Genomic DNA, 24,675 nt, shown 5'->3' with positions numbered 1-24,675 from the left:
TTTACATGTACACACACACACATATGTGTGTGAGTAACTATTCTATTATACATACTTTAAGAGTAACAGAAATCCCTGGTAACCTGCCCTAGTTAACTTGGACTGCTTCCCCTCCTACTTTCCTGGTCCCCATCTTAGGCTCTGCTCTCCTTGGACTAAAGGGTGTGTGTGTGTGTGTGTGTGTGTGTGTGTGTGTGGTCAAGCATCAAATGTATCATCACACGCCCACACCCATACAAACACGGACACCCATGAACACACACTGATGGACATCCATCCCCCCTTCCACCCAGACCCCCCTCCCCATATGCACAGGCATGCATGTGCACGCACATGCGTGCACACACACACACACGCACACACACACACACACCCCTGACATGTCTGCGTCCCTCATACTTCCCGTGCCCCCTCACAGTGTGTGTCTGGCCTGCCCTTGAAGCAGCACCATTTCTGCTGACCTCCATGCTTACAAAAGGCTACCACTTCTTGTAACTTGGGAGACTGAGGACCCAAATGGACAAAGGGGCTGGCCGAAGGGTGACCGCGTGGTAATTGGCCTGGCTCGTGGGCCCAGCATTCCTTACCATCTGGAAGTTGTGATTTCCACTGAAATTGAACTCACACTGCATCATGTCGAAGAAGATGGGGATTGTGGCCTTCCGGAGCTCTGTCTCCGGGGTCAAGGTCACCTCCAAGATGGGGCCCACCATGGAGGGAATGAACTTGATCTTGTGAGGCCCTGAATGAAGGGGCAGAGACAGATACACCCATGACATCAACGTCAAGGTCTGGAGCCAAAGACAAGAAGACAGTGTCGGCCTAAGCCAACACATTTTGGAAAAGGAGTGATCACAGGCCGTATTAGATGGCACGGGGCCACTGGTCTGCTGTGCACCAACAGAGACCACAGGCATGAAAGCCGTCACCTCAGCCCGTCCATGGCCGGATTTCAGGTTTGGTTATGAAAATAATGAATAGAGGAGAACAGGTGCTGGGATTCACCCTCCTGCCTCCCAGGAGACCTTGGGCTGGGGGTTGCTGCACATGCAGTCACTCTGGCCTTTGGCTCTGATTAAAGGGCTTTCCTGGGGACCCCATTGGATGGGGAGAAGGGAAGAGAGAACAAAGGGATGCCAGGAAATGACTATAGATAAAAAAATGATGACAAAAGGCATCAGCAACACTTGGATCAATGAGGAGATGCTCAGAAGACGAGTCTGCCAAGAAGAGATACTCACCCAAGTTATACCACATATCCCGGATTCTAAAGCCGATTTCCTTCCTCATATCCCCATATCTAGAAGGAAGATCAATATAAATATTTTTAGGGAAAACAAACATAGAAAATACACTGAGAAATCTTTTTTTTTTTTTTTTGGTGAGGCAACTGGGGTTAAGTGATTTGCCCAGGGTCACACAGTTAGTGAGTGTTAAGTGTCTGAGGCCAGATTTGAACTCAGGTCCTCCTGAATCCAGGGCCAGTGCTCTATCCACTGTGCCACCTAGCTGCCCCCCCCTTTTTTGTTTGTTTTTTGGGCAGGGCAATGAGTGTTAAGTGACTTGCCCAGGGTCACACAGCTAGTAAGTGTCAAGTGTTCGAGGCTGGATTTGAACTCAGGTCCTTCTGCACTGCTCCACCTATCTGCCCCCGAGACATATTTAAAAAAAAAAATTCAGAAGACTTTGGCCAGAAAGAAGCACAGGTAAGCAGCATGGCTGGAAATGTTACAGGCTGAACTTAGGATTTCCTTGAAAACGGAAGCAACTTGAACATAGGAATCTGTGGTTTTATCATCTTTAGCATTTATATAGAGCTTTAGGGTTTGAAAAGGGCTTTACAAATATTGTTCCCTTTTATCTTCAAAATAACCCTGGGAGGGAGACACTTAACACTTACTAGCTGTGTGACCCTGGGCAAGTCATTTAACCCCAATTGCCTCAAAAAAAATAACCCCGGGGGATAGGTGCTATTATTATCACCCCCATTTTACAGATGAGGCAACTGAGGCTGATGGGTTAAATGACTTGCCCAGGGTCATACAGCTAGTAAGTGTCTGAGGCTGGATTTGAACTCAGGTTCTCCTGACTGCAGGGCCAGTGCCTGATGCCCATGAAAAGCAAACAAACAAACAAAAACGCCCCACAATGGATCATATGAAGTCTCTGGGGGTAAGGCCCATGAATTCATTTGTATAAACAATTCTATTCACCTTCAGTTATGATGACTACCATTCCTACCAATATCAATAATAATGATAACTATGAGCCAAGCACTGTGATATATGCGTTACACATGTTTTCTCATTTGATCCTCATGACAGCCCTAGGAGGTAGGTGCTATTATCAGTCCCATTTTACAGATGAGGAACTGAGGTAGAGGTTAGGGGACTTGCCCAGGGTCACTGGCTAGTAATTGTTTGAAGCTGGATTTGAACTCAGGGCTTCCTGACTCCAGGTGCAGTACTGTAGCTATGGCACTGCCTAGTTGCTGACCATTTTCAGTCCTGTTAGCATGACATTTAGTGGTGGTTAGGGACACAACAGAACGGGGGTAGGTGGGAGTTGGGGGTCCTGGCTCACTGCATGGAAGAACATGTGAGTTCATTAACCCGGGCTAACTAACCCTAACCCAGCCCTGCCCTCCTGTCTGGGGTGATTCTTGCCCCTCTTCTCCCATAACTCTTCCATGGACGATGTATTCAATGTGAGGGAGGTCTTCCTCCCTACCCATTGTTGAAGTTGCTTTTTAAGAAGAAAAGTCTCTGTTGGAACCAGGTTGTGAAGGACTCCAAGAACCAAACAAAGGGTTTTGCTTTTGATCCTTGAGATACTGACGTTGTCTGCAATCCGAATTCTTCTAACTCCAAGACCAGGCATTCTATTCCCAGCCCCACTGGGAAAGGTCATGGAAGGAAAGAACGGAAACTCTCCTATGTCCCACAGTGGGACCACATCATGGGAGAACTGCTGAGAAGGAATGCCCATTGGCCAAAGAAGAAAGCTCTGCGTTCTGGGTGACAGCCTCTGCCCTCCCACCACGATGGTAATTCAAAGGGCACTTACTTCTTGAACATTTTGCTGCGTTTGGCTTGAGAGAACGTTTCTAGTTGCAGAGATTCGTGGGTGAGGAATGCCACGGCCAAGTGGAAATAATTGTTCCAGAGCTACAGAGGATTCAGCAGGTGGGGGGGGGGGCGGAGAGAAAAAACCAAGAAATGAGGATCAGGACCAAACATGGGAGAGAGACACAAACTGAGCATCCATGAAGAAGCCACCCCAAGTCTGTAAATCTTTCCATTCCTCATTGGACCAGCACTGATCTCTACTCTCTGCTGAAAGGGTTGAGATTTGTAGAACCAGGCTGGTCATGGGGAATATCATGCTATATTTGGAGTTAAAAGATCTGAATTCAGATTTTGGCACTCCTTAATACCTGGGTGACTCAGTACCTCCCTGGGTCTCAGTTTCCCATCTGCAAAATGAGGGGATTTACAGCAGATCGTTGTGAGGCCCTCTCCAGCTCTAGATTTCTGACCCTATGAACTAGATTGTATGAATGAACAATCCTGATCTGTTTGGTGAGGGAACGGAGGCATGTGGGAACTCCATCCCTCCTTCCCCTGCCCAACCCAGCTATGACTGAGAGACAAAGTGCAGAGAGTAGCTTATTGTTCTGAGAGACCGCTACAACTTCCAACCAATCAACAAGTATTTATCAAGCACCTACTATGCGCCAGTCACTGTGCTAGGTGCTAGAGACACAAGCAAAAATGATCAAACTCTGCCTTTTCTCAAGGAGCTTACATTGGCATGGGGGAGACAAGTACACATAATTAATATGATGTGATTCCTATTAATGATATGTTATACTATGCCACATTATATAATGTAATTGACATATTTCAATATAATATATTTTGTGTCAATATAATAGTTTTAATGTTTATGTTAATACAATATAACAGTATTGTGATAAAATTTAGCATATTAGAACATACAACAATATATTAATGCCATAATAGCATTAATACTAATGTTATACAATAGAGTATATTAACATTATATGTATATTATATAGTATGTAATAGAGTATAGTAGAAGATATAATGCAATAATGTATATTATTATAGTCTAGAGAATACAATATAGTATAATTATAATATAGATAATATCAATACATTATATTATTAATATGATATACATTATTCTATTGATAATATAACCACATAAGGTATATGATATATGATATAGTAATTACAAATAAATTATACAGCAAAATGAATATTATTATATTCTAGATGATATAAGTATGTTGTTATGTTGTATTATCTGGAATATAATTACATACATATGTGTATAAACACACACATAAACATACATGTAGATCATGAAAATAAAGCAAATACATACAAGGCATGTTTGGGAGGGGGGACATGAGAAGCTGGGCAACAGGCAATGCTTTCTACAGAAAGTACTTTGCCCAGGACCATGCAGGGAAAAAGTAGCAGAGGACGATTTCCACCACAGGTGTTCCTGACTCCAAGCCCAGGACGCTACCGGCAATAGCACACTGCCTCTAATAACTAAGTGTATAGAAGTCATAATATTCCCCCAACCTCCTGGGTCAAATTCTTCCTGCTTTGGAAGATTACAGGCCCAGAGAAGTTTAGACCAAAGATAACCAAACCCAGGGATCACTTCCTGCATTAGGGGGATGCAGTAGGTGGATCCCTGCGTTCAGAGGATGACGAAACAAGAATATGCTTCCTGGGTGTATGAAGAGAGTTGAAAGGGAAATGTCTCCTCATGAAAATTGCTTTCTTGATCCTGGTGACAACCTAGGAGTAACATGAAGGGACAGAATCTTACCTGGAGTTCAAAGCTTGCCTGGTCCATGAAGAACTTTGTGAGAACTTCTGCAAATAGGTTTATAGACCGGAGAAAAACCCTAGGGGAAGAAGCAGCCTTGTCAAGAAAGGACCCTCATAATCATGGGAACTTACTAGGCCTCAGCCTCCCTACACTCAGAGAGCAAGTCTTGGCTAGAATCACAGGGTTCATGGGTTCTTGCCACTATACTATATTGTCCCTCTGCTCCAAACCAAGACTCCTACAGTCTTTGTAGAGCTGGGTGCTGCTGGACACAGCACCATGGAAACTCTACAGGAATGGAGCCCAGGGGTCACCTAACTGCCTTGCAATCTTCATAATGATCCTCTGGGGTTCGAAGGCCAGTCTTGGTCTAGGAGAAAGGCAGTTATATTTGGTGGCTGCAAAGATGTGGCTTTGAATCTGGTCCCTACGCTTACCAACTGTGTGGCCCTGGATGAGTCGTGTGACTTTTCTGAGACTCCCTTTCCTCGTTTGCAAAATGAGGAAAATTATAATATCCAATGAACCTACACTTAGCCTGTTGAAAGGCTTATGTCACCTATTAAAATGCTGTTCAGTCATTTCAATTGTGTCCAACTCCTTGTGACCCAATTGGGGTTTTCTTTTACTGGAGTGGTTGGCCATTTCCTTTTCTGGCTCATTTTACAAATGAAGAAACTGAGGCAAAGGGGGCTAAGTCACTTGCCCAGGGTCACATAGTTACTAAGTGTCTGAGGCCAGATTTGAACTCAGGAAGATAAGTCTTCCTGACTCTGGGCCCAGTGCTCTGTGCACTGTGTTGCCTAAAATAGGGATTTATTAATCATTTAGTTCAGTGGGCGTTTCTTAAGTCTCTATTATATGCAAGGCTAATTGCCAAAGATACAAAGACAAAAATGAAACCAGTCCCCGCCTCCCCCCAGCTCTGAAAGGGAGTGGGGAAGTGTGATTTCTTTGGTGTAGTGATTTCTATCTATCAAAGATTGATAACTATTAGTGTAATTTAACATCTTTAAGAGCTGCTTGTGGGCATTGGAAGTTTAAGTGACTTGCCCAGGACCACACAATTAGTATGGGTCAGAGACTGGACTTGAACTCAGGTCTCATGACGCCAGAGTGTGTTGAGTTCCCATCATCAGACCTTGACTCATCCCGTTTGGTGGGAGTGGTAGGAGGTTGTATCACCACTGAAGTCCAGCCCAGGCTTGGCCCCATCAGACCGCCATGCTATCAGCCCACGTTTACCTGTTCTGCATCATATTCATGACCATCCAGTCCGGGGGATACACGTTCTTCCCAATGAGATCCTTAAACATGATGAAGGTTTCCATCAGGAAGTCCTACACAAAACAGAGGCCCACAGAAGTCAGTGTTTGTGGGTCTTTATAATGACCAAAGCTGGCTTCAGAGAAGAGGTGAGGAAAAGTCACCTTCTTTCCTCCTTTCATCGCACAAGTTAGGGGTGATGGGTATGGAGCGAGGCATACACCCTCTGTTGTGGTGATGAGCTATGTATTTATTAATATCTTACTTTGTGCTAGGCACTGTACCAGGTGTTGAAGAGACAAAATAAAAACAAAAATCCCATCCCTGCCCTCAAGAGCTTACATTCAAACAAGAACACGGCATTAATTAAAAAAGAGAAGAGGCAATATTTAAATCGTTGACTTTTCAATGTTGCTTTCTTCTGACCTACAGGCTTCTCCGGCACACAATTCTCATAAATATGTCATATGTTGGTATTAGACTGCATGTATGACAAATAGTTGCGCCTAGGAATCTCACCCCTCCTCCTCCCCAAAGCAGCCCAATGTAGTTCTGTGCTCCACCCCCCAAATGACTTCTAGCACTCAGGGTAAGCACTGACCTATCTGTCTATAGCGCTCCTAAACCTTTAGGGAGTTTTACATGGAGCCATTGCTTGAGCCTGCTAGGGGCCCTCTAATGCAGTGATCCACCCCCGGGACATCAGAAGGCATTTGGCCCAACCCTCTCACTTTACATGGAAGGAAACAGGCCCAGAGAGAGGCTCAATGACTCAAACTCAAGATCACTTATTCAAAATCCAAAGGGTGTTCCACTGTACCTAATGGACTCTCGAAAGACCTCATCTGAGAGAAGTTGGAGTCTGGATGAAGGAAACCGGAAGAGGGAGGGGCTTGAAATCATGTGGTGTGAAGAGTGGTTGAGGGAAATCACCCACTCATTATCTCATGGCTTTGGAATTGGAGGGACCTTAGGAGCCATCTTATCCAACCCCTTCATTTGACAGGTGAGGAAACTGAGGGTCATAGAGGCCCTTGGTCACACAGCTAGTAAATGTCAGAAATTGGCTTCAATCTAGTCCTTGTACTCTATTGACGATGCCATGATGGAGATGATTAGCTCAGCCAGCACGGGCTTGGGCAATGGAGCATGAATTCATTGCTGTTTTTCAGTCATGTCCAACTCTCTGTGACCCCATTTGGGATTTTCTTGGCAAAGATACTTGGGTGGTTTGCCATGTCCTTCTTCAGCTCATTTGACAGATAAGGACACTGAGGCAAACAAGGTTAAGTGACTTGCCCGGGGTCACACAGCTAGTAAGTGTCAAGTATCTGAAGCCAGAGTTGAACTCAGGTCCTTCTGAATCCAGGACTGGTGCTCTATCCACTGTGCCACCTAGCTGCCCCCAGATTCATGAACTTTGAAAAAACAAATTGATAACCCACAGCATCCTTATTCTGGCATTAAATATCTGTGCGACCTCCCAGAATATCATTAAACCTGGCCCCATCTCAGTTTCTTCATCTGTAAAACAAGGGGCTTGGATAATATGACCTCTATGGTCCCTTCAAATTCTTAAACCATGTCCCCATGATCTTACATTAGGAAAAAGGATTTCTTTTAACAGTAGCCAGGTGGCCAGATTTGGTAGTGACTGTGTAGTAATGTGGATAGGGCACTGGATTTGACCTAAAATCAAATACCCCCTCACTTACTCGCTGATTCTGTGACACTGGGCAAGCCTTTTAGACCCTCCCCCCACCTCAGTTTCCACATTTGAATCTTTCTTTTTTTCCCAGGGCAATGAGGGTTAAGTGACTTGCCCAGGGTCATACAGCTAGTAAGTGTCAAGTGTCTGAGACCGGATTTGAACTCAGGTCCTCCTGAATCCAGGGCCAGTGCTTTATCCACTGTGCCACCTAGCTGCCCTCAGTTTCCACATCTGGAAAATGGGGATGATAATAGCACCCACCTCCCAGGGTAGTTGTGAGGATAAAATGGTAGCGTGTAAAAAATGCTTTGTAAACCCTAATGTACTATATCACCACCATCATCATTAATGCTTCAAGCTTTCTCCCTTCAGATGTAGGTGCTGAGCAGGAACAGAAGAGGCTAAGAGTAGGCATCAGGGGCATGGAGTCTGGATGACTCCTAAGACGCCTGGATAACAGAGAATTGATTGGAAGAAAGTTACCAGCTTAACAAGATGCATCATCAGCTTTGTGATCCTCTACCACACTGTATTCTGAAGACAAGCATGAATTAAGCATCTACTATGTGCCAGGCACAATGCCAGTCACTGGAGATAAAGACACAAAGCATGAAACGGTCCCCATCTGACCCATTCCTACAATATTTAAAGGTTTGTAAAGTGCTTGGAGACTCAAAACCCAGATACCTAATACTGACATTCTCATTCCCATTTTACAGACGAAGGAAACTGTGGCACAGAGATATTACAAGCTAGTTATATGGCAGAAGCGAGATTTGAATCCAAGTCTTCCTCAGTGCAAGACCAGCACTTTGTGTCCCTTTGTTTTGAAATAGAAACAGCACTGAGATCATAGCTCAGATTAAACCTATCACATTTCAAAATAGAAGTAGGAGGCTATACCGAGTGTGTCCTCTAGGGGGCAGTGTTGCTCCACAAAATGAGTTGGAATCCTCCCAGGTGGCAGGGCTCACCCTTACTTAACGCCCTACTTAGCTAATGCCCAGGGAGGGAGATGGCATTGTGATCATAGGATCACATATTTAGGGCAGGTAGGGAGATCAGAGGCCAAAGTGTCCAACCTGCTCATTTCACAGATAAGGAAACCAAGACCCTTGGAAGTTAGTTGACTCACCCGAAGTCACTCAGATATTAAGCCCCAGAGGTAGGATCTGAACCCAGCACCTGTGACACGGATCCAGTACTCTTTTCACAGTAGTACACTGGGAGACATCACACGCCTCTCTCCTCCACAGCCTTAGTCCTTTGTGGAATAGGAGATACCACTCTCCATCCCAAAGCAATGAATCAGATTTCCTTGATCATACTAGATAACCTGTCAGTAATTCAGACAGCATAGGGAAGGATGTTGTTCAGTCATGTCTGACTCTTCATGGGCCCATGGACCATACTTTCTATGGGCTTTTCTTGGAAAAGATCCTGGAATGGTTTGCCATTTCCTTCTCCAGTGGATTAAGGTAGAGGTTTAAGTGACTTGCCCAGGGTCACACACGTACTAAGTTTCTGAGGCTAGATTTGAACTCGAGCTTTCCTGACTTCAGATCCAGTGCTCTATCTACTGAACTACCTAGCTGCCTCCTAGGCAAACAGAGGTTTAAGTGACTTGCCTAGGGTCACACAGCTAGTAAGTTTCTGAGGTTGGATCTGAACTCAGGTCTTCCCAACTGTAGGCCCAGCACTCTATCCACTGTGACATACAGGATTGCAGAGTCATATACAATACCCCTTTAGAATTTGTTGCGTGTCTTTTTCCAAAGTGCCATGCAGCCGAGAAGGAACAAAAAAATTCTCTCCTTTTGACAGTCCTGTACAAAGTTGGATGGGTAAGATGTTGAAGACTTTGGGAAGAGAATCTAGATGTCTTACTCCCCAAGCTATCCTAGCCACCTTGCTGGAGTTGCACCCATGCATCGTCATCCTCATCCCCCTAGGCATCTTAAACCTGAACCTAGCATTGCATTGCCTGCCTACCTATGGGCCTTTGCAAAGGATGTCTGTCCCCCCTGCCTGGACTTCGCTCCCTCTTCCCCATCATCTCGATGCATCCTCCACCAGCATCCTGCAGGGCTCATCTCCTACCACTGATCTCTAGGCTCTTCATGCTCAGTCCCCTCTCGCTCTATCAGATGTTTGCTAGTCTGTCTACAGGCTATATCTTTCCAGTAAAATATAAACTTCCTGAGAGATGGGATGGCTTTGTCTTTCATCTTATATGTTGTGGCAAATAAAATTATATGGGGTGCCCTATAATTGTCCAGTGTTAGGGAATTTAGCTGGGATTTATAATATATTCGTTCACAATGTCTAGCATCCAGCACAGTGCCTGGCGTTCTGGAGGTGCCCAAGAAACACTTCTCAGAGTCAAAGATAGAAAGGAAGTCTCCACTTAGACCAAAATATTCAGGGTATCATGTTGTGTAATGGCAAAGAACTAGAAATAAAGCAGATCCCCGTTGATAAATCACAACAGCAAATGTGTCACATCAATGTACATAAACAGATACCAGGAAAAAGTTGAATGTGAAGAACTAGGGAAGCTTTGGAAGACTTGTATGAACTGATGCAGAGTGACTCCAACAGAACCAGGAAAACAATGTACACGATGAGAATGACACAAAGGGAAAGAATCACAAAACAAAATGAAACACAACGCTGCTCCATTATGGTACTGACCGTATTTGGCCCTGAAGAAGAGATGACAAAATGTGGCCCTGTTCTTTCCATACTTAGCAGAATATAGGTGCAGATGCACGCACACACACACACACACACACACAGACACTTATGGGTGAATACATGTGTGTGTGTTCTGCACTTATATTCTCTGAGTATATATTTTGCACCTATTTTCTGGGTATGTACATATGCACATGTATATTGCATATATACATATTTGTATGTATCTATGAATATACACACACATACACACATGTTAAATACATTTTCATGCTTGTGGTTAATTATACGGAGCAGTTTTTATTATTCTTTCCTGAGGTGAGGGGTGGGTGGATGTGAGAGATGTAAACAAGGGTGATATGAAGACAAAAAGGAATAAATACACATTTTAAGAATGGGTGTTGAACGGGATGGAATGGGCCTGGAAAAAAGATCAAGGAGCCTCTGCCTCAGGGACAATGTTTTGAGGCGGGCAGGATGTGCTGATGACAACTTACAATAATGTCCTGCCTCGTCTTGAAAGTGCTGATGTAGTGGTTATAATGGAAGTCATCCATCTGCCGGAGGGTGGCGGTCATGCAAGCGACAAAGCTGCCCTGAAAAGGGAAAAGGACAGTCAGTTGAGGGTCCCCCAGTGAGCAGCCCTGCCCAGGAAGCTTTGGGGAAATGTCGCCACCATCAAATTTATGACACCGCGATTCTACTCAAGTGGAAACCTGTCAGATGACAGGGCTCTAAAATAAGGTGGCATAGTTTGTGCTCAGGTCTTGGCAGGGTTGGCTCCTTTGTCCTCATCCCAGTGATGTGATATCTCCTCTGGGTGACTGGTGGTGGAATCACCCAGCAGCCTACATGACACCTGCCCACTAGACCACTGGGAAAGCTGGTGGAAAAGGCCATCAGTGGATGTCTGAAGTCACTGCTCTGCACCAGCTGTCCTCGCAATGGTGATAGCCCATGAAACTTCCCTCAGTATGTATTTGTAATTCTAAATTTGCCTTTGTCCCTAAGAATCTGTCACTCTCTGTCAATTTATTTTCTTTTTGAAAGTCCCCGCCCCTGTATCTCTCTAATTCTTCCCTCTATCTGCTTCCCTCATTCAGTTTGACTAGAGATGTGACATGTGTGCTGTATAAGACTGTCTAGAGACAGAAGCAGCCCTGGGTAAAATCCCTGAGGGCAGACCCTGGCTGAAGTACTTGGCAACCCTTGGAAGCAGTAGTAGGCAGTGACTAGTATATTGATGCCAGACAGAGAGCAGGGTAATCCAGGCCTTGGGGTTCTGAGGTCCCCAGCACCATAGCCTGAGATACCAGAGATCCCTAGAGATCTGGCACTCTGAACCTCAAGGGTTTCAGGGGAGTCTGTCTGACCCCAGGAGAGGTCAGCACAAGAATCCCAGGGCAAGGCCAAGAAGAGGTGATCACCCCATCCCAAAGTGTTGAAGGGGGCAGAGTCTGGCCTTGCTGCAAAGCCCTAATTCAGGAACTAAAGCTAGAGAGCTGAGAAAAGCCAAGAAAATACTGACCAGTATGAATTTTTCTTCAATTTTGCAAAAAATTTTTTAAAAATGCAACCCGCCCCCCACTAAAAAGCCAAACCTCTTTGAAGGGGTGGGGGACTATGGTTATGTACACTGCAGATATTGTCAGGATCTGTGGATACTTTAGTTTCCCACCCCCAATAGCCTTTTAAAATTCTTTGTTAGAAGGGACAGCTGAAATGGAGAAGAGGCCTATATTAATAAATAGATCAATATAAACTTAAGAATAAAAAAAAATGGTTCTCACTATGTGGGGAGATTGCCGGCTCATCCCAATCACAGTCCGATTGATCCTCCTTAGCAGACGTTCCATGATCAGCTGGATGTGCACGGAGGTAGGGCCCTGAGGGAGAAACACAAAGAAAGGCCGGGCACTTCATTTCCTAGGAGTACTCCTGTATTCCAGGGGCTCTGCATAGCACAGGCCTGCCTCTGTCCAACATCTAATCTCTTTCCATGACCTTTATGAGAAAGGAGATGAATACCAGACCTGGAAAACCAGTCCTTTGTGAATGTCACAAATACAAACTCTAGTAGATGTCCCTGGATTTTAGAATTGGGATGGGCCAGAGAGGTCGTTTGGTCTAGAGATAGGAGATGTTATCCACATTTGGCAACTGGTGGAAACCAGATTAAAATGAAATTGGCAAGTGTTTGTTGTGATTGTTGTCCTTGGTTAGAGATGGACGCTCCCTTCCCCCACCCCAGTGAGAACGTGATTTCCATAGTATAGCAGTTTATTATCTGTAAAATGAGGGGTGATGCTAGATGCCCACTGAGGTCCCTTCTAACTCTACCTCCATCATCCTAAGTGATGAAGGCACCAAATCTTTCCGGGCCTCGGTTTCTCTAACTGCAAAGTGAGATGGGTTGTACTCAGTGGCCTCTAGAGTTCCTTTCATCCCACCACAATTCCTTCAAAGGCCATAATAGGTATCATGTTTTCCACAGAAGGTTCTTTGCAAGAAGCAATTTCTTTTCTTTTTTATTTTTTTGAGGCAATCAGGATTAAGTGACTTGCCCAGGGTCACATAGCTAGAAAGTGTCTGAGGCTGGATTTGAACTGGGTCCTCCTGACTTCAGGGCCAGCGTTCTATCCGCTGTGCCACCTAGTTGCCCCGTTAGAAGCAAGTTTTCCCTCCCAGCCCCCTCAAAGCGACTCTGGCTCCCCTTTCTTTTCCACTTTCTAAACTTTATTGCAGTTATTTACCCATTCCTGTCATGCCCCATTCTCTGCATTAAAGTGAAAGCTACTTGAAGGCGGGTCCTCTGCTGGCATTCACCCTGGCAATGAGCAGGGTCTGACATGTCAAGACTGGGCAAGTCGAACTGAGCCACAAGGTTGCATGGGAAGTTGCTATAGTTTTATTTTTATTTTATTTTTGCAGGGCAATGAGGGTTAAATGATTTGGCTAAGGTCACACAGCTAGTAATGTCAAGTGTCTGAGGCTGGATTTGAACTCAGGTCCTCCTGAATCCAAGGCTGGTGTTTTATGCACTGTGCCACCTAGCTGCCCCTGCTATAGTTTAAAAAACCCACTTTGAGAGGACTTTGCACTTGGTGGTGGGGCCTGCTCAGACTCACAGAGGTCTCTGCAGTAACAACGGGGAACCAGGGAGCTGCTGGTGTCACGCTCTCCCTGAGCAACAAGGACAAGTGCATGGGTGGGGGGATGAATCAACTCACCACATCCTTCCTGTCCAGCACTTCTAAGATGTTGCTAAGGAGCTGTGAGCTTGCCTCATGGTCGGGCTTGTCGGAGTTGTCATCGAGCTGGCCGCTGAGCTGGTCAATGAGCAGGGGTAGCAGAGCATCTCTGCACTCTGAGGAAGGAAATGGGGACACCACACTGCGGCCTGCTGCGAGCTGCAAAGTCCCTTTCTGAAGAGGTAAGCGCTCTGCTCTCCCATCAAAACCAGAGTCCTTGCACTGCACCCGTGGGGTCCAAGCCTACTTAAGTCATTCACCAGCCACGCCATCTTAGACAAATCTCTGCAGGTTTTCTCTCCTTCCTTCCTTCCTTCCTTTTCTCAAATCCTTACTCAATTTCTTTCTTTTTTCCTTCTCTCTTTTTTGTCCTTTCTTTTCTTCCTTCTCAGTTCTCTCTCTCTCTCTCTTTCATTTTTTCCTTTGTGCCCCCACTTCATTCCCCCCTTTCTCTCATTTTCCTTTTATTCACTTTTTTTTTCTTTTTTTGCTCCAACAAATCAAATTTATGTGTGGAGAGCCAGTGAACCAAATCCAAGATGTAGAATGAGAAGACTTGAGTTCAGATCTTGCCTCAACTGATTACTAGCTTTGACTTTGGGAAAATCATTAACCACTCTCCACCTTATTTTTACCATCTGAAAAATGGGGATAATTCGTGACTTGCTGATTTCACATGGTTAGTTAGTATGAGGCTCCAGTGGGATTATGGTTTATAAATATTCTTCATATAGATTAATGTATAAATTCAGACACATACTTAGAAAGGAGGGCAAGTCTGGACTTTGTGATCAATGAAATCATGATCAATATACAAACTGAAGTCCAGATAGGGAAACAAACTTACCTAAGGTCATATAACTTAAAAGAGCTGGGACTTAATATAAATGACTATATTGATACATAATATTATATACAACACAATATATCATATATTATAGTATATGAAATTATATATTTAATACATTAACAACATATATTGATAATATATTAAATTAGATGATTTATCAATGTATTAATAGTCTATTATTAATACATCAAAACTAAACTAATATGTTAATATAATTAACATAAATTCAGGTTGATGGAATGTTGGAGTTTGAAGGGGCCTTTTTACAACTTCCAGTCTAATCATCTTTTGGAAACTGAAGCCTAAAGAGACCATTCCAAGGTCACAGTGGAAGAATTCCCTTTTAACTGTGTATGGGCTCCTGAGGGTAAAGAGGACATTGCCCCCCACTGAGGGCTTGGGGAACCCCTGTGGATGGCACACCCCACTGGCAGGGCATCCCTGTCCTGCTTCAGCTCCGTGATAGGCTCAGGGGCTCTGCCTATCATGGGACAGAGAGGAGGGTCCCACAGAAGGTGGGACCTTCCCATGTGGTCTTGGTCATCTGCAGAAGAGCCAGGCCCTCTTTCTTGGCCACCCCCCACGTCTCGCCCTCAGCGGTGGTCAGAGCATTTCTGGGGCTTTGTTTATTCATTTTAAGCAGAATATTGATGAACAGAATCCAGCCCAAGTGCTTCCTCCTCCAGACAAACTTGACTACCTTGGTGCAGATCACCCTCAGACCTTGCAGAGTACCGGGAGTATTATAACAATTGGTGCTGGCGTCTTCTACCCCTTGTGGGCTGTAAACTACCCAAGGCTGCAACTATCTTATTTCAACATTATCCCCTTCAGCGCTTAGCCCAGTGCCCTAAATACAGTAGGTGCAGCTTAAATGTTGGCTACATTCATAGTTATCTGTAATTTAATAAAATTAAATCCAACAGAGCATGCTTACTTGAGCCCGACCCTGGGACAGAGATGGAAATGAAGCAACCCTTGCCTTCTGTGAGCTCATACCAGTTGCACTCTGAGCTAGGTGCCCAGGATAGGCAGAGCCCACAGAACCCAGCATACGGGAAGGTTCAGGGGGCAAGGGGAGAACACGTGTTAGCCTTCAATAACATTCCTCTGTCATGGCTGCAGACAAAATGGTGTGATCGTAAGTATATATAATCAGTTAACCTCTCTGTGTCTCAGTTTCTTTACCTATAAAATGATGATGTACTTGAACCTCTCTTTCCCACTATAAATCTACAATTGTGTCACTAAATAATAACCTGAGATCATCATCATGGTAAGTGGGAAGGAAATAAGCATTTTAAGTGCCTACTATGTGTCAGGTGCTTTACAAATATGAGCTCATCTGATCCTCGAAACAACCTTTGGAGGGAGGTGCTGTTATTTCCCCCATTTTATGGATGAATAAACTGAGGCAGACCAAGGTAAAGTGACTTGCCCAGAGTTTCACAGCTGGTAAGTTTTGAGGTTAAGTTTGAACTCAGGTCTTTCTGACTTCAAGAACAGTGAGTCACTGAGTCATCTAACCACATCTAGAGTGGAAGAACCATTCTAGCTAGATTTATCTTCTGCCTCTGCCACTTACTAGGTCTATTACCTTGGGTAAGTCATCCTACCTCTCCAGGCCTCAGTTTCTCCATCTGTAAAATGAGCAGATGGTTTCTGAGGTCTCTCCTCTAGTTCTATGATCCGGGGCTTAGGCTGGGGAGGAGAAGAATCAGGAGGATGGAGGAGTGTCTCCAAGTACACGAAGAGGGACCAGCCTGGTTTTGCTTGGCCCCCGAGGGCAGAATGGGGAGCAATCAAGAGGCAGATTTCCACTCGTGGCCAAGGGGAGCCTTGGACAGCATGGGTTGATCTGCCATGGAGGGAGCAGAGGCTGGGTGACCACTGCTTGGGGACATTGTAGACCCTGTTCACACACGGAGAAAGGTTAGAGCAGACAGCCTCTGGGGCTCCTATCGACTCTGAGGTTCTCCTGCCATCAAGTACATGAGGTTGCAGTGGGGCTCATGAGCCTCAAGACCACTGGGCCCTACAGCCTCGCTGCCGGCCAGGCTCTGTCTATACCTCCTAGTGGGGTGGAGGTGCGGAAGGGTTTAAACTTTTATATTTAAATGACTGGCTTGAAGCTCCCTGCCTTGGTTTCTGAAGCTACAACCTAAGTGGGAATAAGAAGAAAGTACTTAAGAGGTTACCCACCATGTACACCTTCCTTCCCATTCTGCCCTGAGCCAGGAGGGTCTGTGAATGTGGGAGGACACTGGCTGATTGTTCTCAGAAAGATGATGCAAGTCCTGAATGTTTGGGGAACTACAGAGACTCAGGAACTGACCTCAGCTTCCCCTGCAAAGCGGGTTCCCAGGGGCACCTGGGGCACCTGTAAATAATACCCAGTCAGGACAACGGTGGCTCATTCTGGGATAATGGACCATTGGCCCAAGAAGGGGCTGGGCTTGGATTTCAGCCCTAGGCAAAGAAGCCTGACTTTAGTGTCTGATCACTTCAGTTCAACTCCAACCTTCATGACCTTGGACAAATCCTTAACGTCCTTGGGTCTCAGTTTCCAAATATTTAAAATGAATGGATTAACTTACTTGCCCTGGGATACCATCCCTTCCAATTCTATATCTATAAATCTCTGATCCCTACTGAGCTCTGGACCAGTGAGGACCCCTACGGATTTTAGTATGCTTTCTCTGAACCATTAATGCCGCCCCCCCACCCCATGCCCGGGGTCATTCCCCCAGAGGGAGGTCCTATCCTAGGGGCCACTGAGCTTATGTTTTTTCTTTCTTGTTAAAATTTATCACTTTATAGGCAGAAACTTTGTCATTTTTGTCCTTCCATCTCCATTTCTTAGCAGAGTTCCTGGGTGCATGGTAAGTGATTAATCTGGAAGAAAACCCTGATAGCATCTGGCTCAATACCTTAATTTTACAGATGAAGAAACTGAGGTCTTAACAAGGTGACTTGGAGGTGACAAGGCTGGTAAGTGTGTAGTGATAGTTCTATGATCTCAAATATAATGGTACGCCCTCCACTAGTACAAATGTCAAGAGCTTCAATTTAGAGGGAATGAGCACACCAAAGGCCATTACTCTATATTTGAAGAAACTGAGGCACAGGGAGGTGAAGGATTTACCCAAGTAAAATGTGACCACAAAAGCAGGGCTAGAAAAGTACTTTGAGGCCATGTAGTCCAGCCCCTTCCTTTTGAAGAGGAGGAAAGTGAGGACAAGACAGGTTAAGTGCCCGGCCCAAGGTCACACAGCTAGTAAATGGAAGAGGTAGGATTTGAACTCAGGTCCCCAGACTCCTAATCGAGGGTTTTTTCTAGTGCGCTGGGTTGACTTCAGTTGACTTGGTGTGCCACTCACCTGTCTGGTGAAAAAGGTTACTCTCCACTATCTTGGTCATGCAGTTGAGCTTCTGTCGGACCAGCTGGTTATCAGGGATGCTCTGGATGAATTTGCTGAAGAGGACACTGCAAAAAGAAGCAGGCCTATCAGGGGCTTCTCTCACTCATCCCCCATCTAAGGTTGCCCTGCCAGGGGCCGTCCTGGCCCTCTCCGCCCTCCCTGGGACGTGGGCTGACTCTCTGAAGCAGCCAAGGAAAGGCACAGAGTGGCAGCCTGCCCTGGGGGCTCAGGACAAACTCGCCTTTCTCTTGCTCACCCCCTTCCATCAGGTGCTTGCAGAAACCTTCCCCCTAACAGCCCCACTTCTGCCTCTCCCTGCACCAAGAAGGTCCCGGCCTGTGTCTTCCTTTGGCCCTTGTGCATAGGACCCCTCCTGGCGCTTTTGTTGGCAGCTGTGAGTGCTGGGGGTGCCTCTTTTGGTCCCTTAGTGTCCCTATACTTATATATGTGTATTCAGTCGTGATGCCAGCTGAGTCAATGATGGGGGCATCCTCCCTTACCAGCCCTAGGGACAATGCCTTGTCTTGGTTACATCTTGATGGCCAACTCACTCCTCTTTACCTGAGTTCCACAGGATCAAACACCATCTTGACGTCATTAATTATGTTGGGAAGGTACTTCAGAGCCGCCCCCTGCAAAAACAAAGGAAGACAGATGGAGAGCTAGAACCAGCCCAGCCCCCTCTGCTAACAGATTAGGGACTTGAGGTTCAGAGATGCTAAGTGATTCATTTGTGGTAACACAGATGATGGGGGGCCAGATCAAGCTTCAAGCCTAGGTCCTCCAATGACAAATCCAGTGATGGACTCACTGCCAGAGAGATTCCCAAGAGAAAATCAGTGAGATCCTGGAATCTAGGAATAGGCTCTAGAGATGGGATGAGAAAGGGGTTTTATTTTGAAAATGACAAACACAATGACTACAGTCATGTAAATGGAAAGAATAGCAAGAATAAAACAACCAAGTCTGAATGCTGTGAAATTAGAATGATCAGGCTTAACCCCGAAGAAGATGCATGGAAAGGTATTGCCTTCCTATCTTTTCAGAAGTGGGGGACTATGTGTGCAGAGCAATACATAGAATATTCCTCTTTTTTCTTATTTGTTATAAAGGATTATTCTCTGGAAAGTAAAAGGAGGAATATATTGGGAAATGTGGATGATGTGAAAACAAAAGATCAATAAACATATATTTAAAAAACTCCCAGACCAAAAAGCAAATAAAAAGAAAAGATCTTTGAAATTCAGGCTTAAATAAGTGCCAGCATTTACTTTCTCCTATGCCCTTCAATCTAAAAAATGCAGGGGTGGCCTCTAAGGTCACTTCCAACTCTAGATCTCTTAGCCCATGGAAAGAGTGGAAAGAATGCAACCTCCAGTCAGAGCTTTTGTTTTTATTTAGTCGTTTCAGTCATGTCTGACTCTCTGTGACGCCATTTGGGGTTTTCTTGGCAAAGTTACTGGAGTGGCTTACCATTTCCCTCTCTGGCTCATTTATAGATGAGGAAACTGAGGCAAACTGGGTGAAGTGACTTGCGTAGGGTCACACAGTGCAAGAAAATAATGGACTTTGCCAATGCCCAAAGGCCCCAGATTGATTGGATTGACTGAGATTGACTGATTTAGCTGATTAATTTAAAGTTAACTCAATTGAAACTGCATCTGCCTGGCCCTCAAGAGGGTATTGTTCTCAGAAGCTGTGGACTCTGACCTGAACAGGGGACCACCCTCAAGTCCAGTGAACCAATGGATTTGGGTGATGCCAGCCAATTAGCTTGAAGCAGGGTGAGAGGACTGCCTCTCTTCAGGACCCGGAAGAGGGATCCTGGGGCAGTTTGTTGCTGGAACAGGCTGGTGGTGGGTGAAGCTGAAGATGCCAGGCTAGATAGGTCTTTTCTTGCCTTTCTAACCCAGGTGTTCTCTTTTTCACTAATAAATGTTTAATGCCAAAACTTGGTGTTAAAGCTTTTAATTTATAAGTAAACTCTAGCTAGTTTTTCCTACACTTGGGACAGGAATAAGATGACCACACATTAGATATTAAACATCACAACAGCTAGTAAACATCTGAGGCTAGATTTGAACTCAGAGGGTTAAGTTTTCTAACTCCAGGTCTGCTGCTCTGTGCACTATGGAGCTACCTAACTGCCCCAAGAGTCAGAGGGCCTGGGTTCAAATCCTATTTCTGATGCTTATAACTGTGTGACATTATATAAGCCATTTAACTTCTCTGGGTCTCAGTTCTATACTCTGTAAAATGAGGGGGTAGAGCTAGATGGTCTCTGAGGTCCCTCCCAACCTGAGATCTGTGTATAATCCTGTGGACCAGCCTGGGCCCTGCACCACAAAAGAACCAACAAAGAATCTGAGTCTGATTTCTCCAGGCCATCAGCAATATTCCCATCCCTTGGGGTCATCTCTTAGATGTTGGTCTTGGAATCTATAGAGAGCATTTTCTTTTTGGAAAAAGAAGTCTATTTATCCAAGGAAGATGCTAATTCCTGCAGTCCTGGGCCCTTCCAAAGGATGGCACCAAGAAAGAATAACTGGCACCAATGACCTTCAGGTATAAGGTTCCTGGACCCTCACGACCAAACTCAGAGAATTTCATACCCCTCTTTTGAAATTTTTATATTTTCCTTTGAAATCTTTATTTATGTGCCTATTGCTCATCACTTCAACTAGACTATGAATATCTTGAGATAAGAGTCTTATCCATCTTTAAACTCCCCAAATGACCAGTACACTGCTTTGCACATAGTAGGGAGATAATCGATGCTTGCTTGTTGAATGAATGATAGAGAAATGAATGGATGAATGGATCAAATGAAAGTTGAGTGAATAGTGATGACCCTTTTGGAAAGTTGGGACTCTCCAAGGATAGGAGGCTGATGTGCAAGGCACACTTAGCAATTTTCTGAATTTACATGCATCAAAAAGAAATTGTGTAAAACGGATGGATGAAACATGGGGAGCACTGGGAAAATTATCCACTCCTTCCATGGAAGGACCCATAGAAGTTCCCCAGGCTCTCCTGGCACATTTGAATTTTTATTCCATTTGGCAAACAAACAAACAAAAAAATAAAATAAATCTATTTCTAGGCAATTTTCTAGGACCATGCCCAGTCCATAATACAAGATAAGTCAGGGAATATCTTACTGACCTTGATCTTGACAGCTTCATCCAGGGGTCTGTCCATTAGGGTGTTGAAGGAGAGAAATAGCTTGCGAATGGCATTGTTAAATTCATCCCCATCTTCACTTTGACCATAAAATCTGAAGGAAAAAAAAAAGGGGAGAGCTAAGGGAATAATCAGACTCAAAGGAAATCTAGAGTATATTCATATACTCAACAAATCTAGAGCATGTCCAGTTCCTCATTGTTTATTCCTCTTCCTATCTAGGCAGAAAGCAAGAGGCAGTTGGATGGTGCAATGGTTAGAGCACTGAACCTAAAGCCAGGAAGACCTGAGTTCAAATCCAGCCTTAGATACTTATCAGCTGTGTGACTGAAGACACGTTATTTAACCTTTGTCTGACTCAGTTTCCTCATGCACAAAATGGAGATAGTCATAATAGCCGCTAGCTCCTAGAGTAGTTGTGAGGATCAAATGTAATAATATTTCTAAAGCACTTTGCCAACCTTAGAGTTAAATATTATTCTTTTAGATTTGACAGGATCTAGCTGAATAACCTGAAATTGTTAAAACCCGGAAGAAAGGAGGCAAATGATTTAATAACTGCAATTCTGTAACAAGAGTCCTCAACTGGCCAGCCATAGAATGGGAAATCAAGTCCTGGGGACACAGAGAGAAGATGAGATGGTCCCTGATCTGAAGGAGCTTGCATCTAATTTGGGGGGCCCACACATAAATGGGGGTTTAATTCACAGCAGATGGAAAGGCCAGAGCATACTTGGGTTCACCTAGGTTCTGGCAGATGGCAAGGTCCTCAGCAGCTTAGGAAACAATGGAAGGACAGATGGTGGCCCAATGAAGTGTGCCAAGGGTCAGAGTCGGGGGGGATTCCTCTAGTTGGGGTGGAGGGGAGATGAGGGAGTGAGCATCTAGCTGGGAGGGGTTGTCCAACACTTAGAGGGGAGTGTATAATATGGCAATGGGAGCTGAGTTGGGTAGAGGGAAGGTCTGTGGTTTTTCATGATGGCATCTGGTCATGCTGCTCCTAGGGACTGGGCTTCCCCTTGGTGGAAAGGACCAATATGTACTGAACAAGAAGTGTCACTACAAACTGACCCACAATGAGATAGAGACAGAGATAGATAGATATATGGATAGATGGATGTATGGATGGATGAATGGATAGATGGCTGGCTGGCTGGCTGGACAGATAGATGATGGATGGATAGATGGATGGATCAATGGATGGATGAATGGACAGATGGCTAGATGGATGGATAGATGATCAATCAACTGACATAATGAGATGTTTGTAAAATGCTTATCCCAGTGCCTGGCACAAAATAGATACCATATAAATGCTTATTCTCTTGCCCTTTACCCCTTCCCACTAGCAGTCATTCAGTATCTTCTTGAAGACCCCCAAATGAAAGAAGAAGAACCTTCCATCTCCCAAGGCAGCCCACATTCTACTTTATGGACAGTTCTAAATCTTAGGACATTTTTCCTGACACCAATTTTCTTGCATTGAACCATGAAAGGAAAACCAGTGCCATAGCTTGGTGCTAAGTAGGGGTGGTCACGTTTGGACACCCAGATAATGAAAAGCAGCAAGAGAGATCAGGGCTCTTTAAGGCCAAAGAGAGGGCTTCAAAGGCAGAAAGGACAAAGTGAGCAATTCACTAAGAACGGTATTCATGTGCTCTTGGGATGCATTTCTATAGTGGAGAGTAATAGCAAGACTCAGAGATCCCCAATCCTTGACACAAAAATCTAACAAACACACCTCCCATGGTTTTTCAGGGAAAAGGGTTTTGGAAGCTATAAGACACTATCTCAAGATGAGCTATTGTTATTATTGCCTTCAGCAAGTTGATAGTTGTTTAAAGGAATTAGCCTTTAGTGGTTTGGGATTTTTTAGCTACAAGGAGCTGGGGTTGTACACAAAATCTTTGACCTTGGCCACCGATCAATATAATTCCTGGCATCTGTTGTCTCTATCACTTCCTGCTGTTGGCTTATGAAATTGTAGGGAGCACCTTTGTTTTTTGGTTTTGGTTTTGTTTTCTTTTGGCGAGGCAATTGGGGTTAAGTGACTTGCCCAGGGTCACACAGCTAGTAAGTGTTAAGTGTCTGAGGTCAGATTTGAACTCAGGTCCTCCTGACTCCAGGGCTGGTGCTTTATCCACTGCACCACCTAGCTGCCCCGGGAGCAGCTTTGAAAAAGCAGGATTACTGCTGCCCCCCTCCCTGCCCCCTGTTAGTGTAAAAATGACAATTCTTTGTCCCAGAGGTGACGTGACCCACTGCTCATCTGCCACAGTCATAGTTGGGGATGGACATATAGGGGAGAGATGCCTCTATGAAAGAGGAAAAAGGGCCATGGCATGCTTCCCTAGACTGCTCTGAGCCAAGGTGAGGAGCTGGCTGGGGAGGTGAAGGTGATAGGTACTGGGGGGGTAAAATGACCAGCCTATCTGAAGATAAGGAAGTGATGAGCATTATTAGACACACATTCTAGACCTGAGCAAAGCCTATTTCAGAAAGGTCAGAGGAATGATAATTATTACACCAGAGCCAGACACTGTAAAAGGGGAAAAAGAATGCTCAGGAGGATTTCCAAAGGAAAATTCTAATAATGAAACTACAAATGATCCTGATGAGGAAGGAAATGATGAGACGGGCTAACATAGGGGCCCAGGGGACACTGGCATGTGACATCTGAAAACAACACTTGGAAAAGATGAACATAAGGTCACCCGGCCAGCTTTGAACCCTTTGTGCCCTGCTGGTGTTGCCGACATTGGAACTGGTTCCCTTTGAAACCCCAGAATCTAGCACACAGCTTGGTATAGAGAAGGTGCGCAATTAGTGCTTCTTGTATTGAACTGAATGGGTGACCAGAAACCATAAGCATTTTGTCAGGTTAAAAGTTCAAATGAACGGAGGCTTGGCAAAAACATCGAGGACAGCGAATGGGCATTTGTGGTTGTTCAAAAACTTAGATCAGGACAATAACAAAGAAGGAAAAGACCCACAGCTTGAGGAAGATGATGCAAGATCTGGCAGAGAGAATGCAAAACCGTTCAGCTTCTCTTCTAAGCTTTGCAACCAACAAAAAGTTGGCCAATTGCAGTTAAGACGGATTGGAGAGGCAAGACAGGTGACGACATAATAGAAGGCTGAACTATGGTAAATTAGCTCAAGACTGGCCCAAACCAATAATGATAAAAAATTATAATTAGAGTAATAATAACATTTGGGGTAAAGATACTGGAGTGGTTTGCCATTTCCTTTACCAGCTCATTTTATAGATGAGGAAACTGAAGCAAACAGGGTTAAGTGACTTGCCCAAGCTCACATAGCTAGGGAGCCTGAGGCCAAAACTGAACTCGGGAAGAGTCTTCAGAGTCCAGTCATGGTGCCCAATTCACTGTGCCACCTAGCTTCTTCATATCAGGAAGA

At 44.8% G+C, this 24,675-nt stretch overlaps 1 protein-coding gene across 1 annotated transcript in view; it reads right to left on the bottom strand.

The window, feature by feature from the left end:
- The window catches only part of DOCK5 (dedicator of cytokinesis 5), a 230,297-nt gene that overhangs the window by 39,075 nt on the left and 166,547 nt on the right, over positions 1–24,675 (bottom strand). Inside the window, exons 23-33 of the mRNA XM_043988287.1 lie at positions 21,238–21,349; positions 18,634–18,704; positions 18,031–18,137; positions 13,780–13,916; positions 12,340–12,435; positions 11,047–11,145; positions 6,121–6,215; positions 4,873–4,951; positions 3,067–3,167; positions 1,242–1,300; positions 588–742 (exon numbers count right to left, since the gene is read on the bottom strand). Coding sequence (XP_043844222.1) covers positions 588–742; positions 1,242–1,300; positions 3,067–3,167; positions 4,873–4,951; positions 6,121–6,215; positions 11,047–11,145; positions 12,340–12,435; positions 13,780–13,916; positions 18,031–18,137; positions 18,634–18,704; positions 21,238–21,349 — 1,111 coding nt within the window. The remainder of the gene's footprint in view (positions 1–587; positions 743–1,241; positions 1,301–3,066; positions 3,168–4,872; positions 4,952–6,120; positions 6,216–11,046; positions 11,146–12,339; positions 12,436–13,779; positions 13,917–18,030; positions 18,138–18,633; positions 18,705–21,237; positions 21,350–24,675) is intronic.

This window comes from Dromiciops gliroides, chromosome 2 (genome assembly GCF_019393635.1).
Source record: "Dromiciops gliroides isolate mDroGli1 chromosome 2, mDroGli1.pri, whole genome shotgun sequence".
Taxonomy (NCBI): domain Eukaryota; kingdom Metazoa; phylum Chordata; class Mammalia; order Microbiotheria; family Microbiotheriidae; genus Dromiciops; species Dromiciops gliroides.
This window is presented reverse-complemented; position numbering and strand designations above follow the sequence as displayed.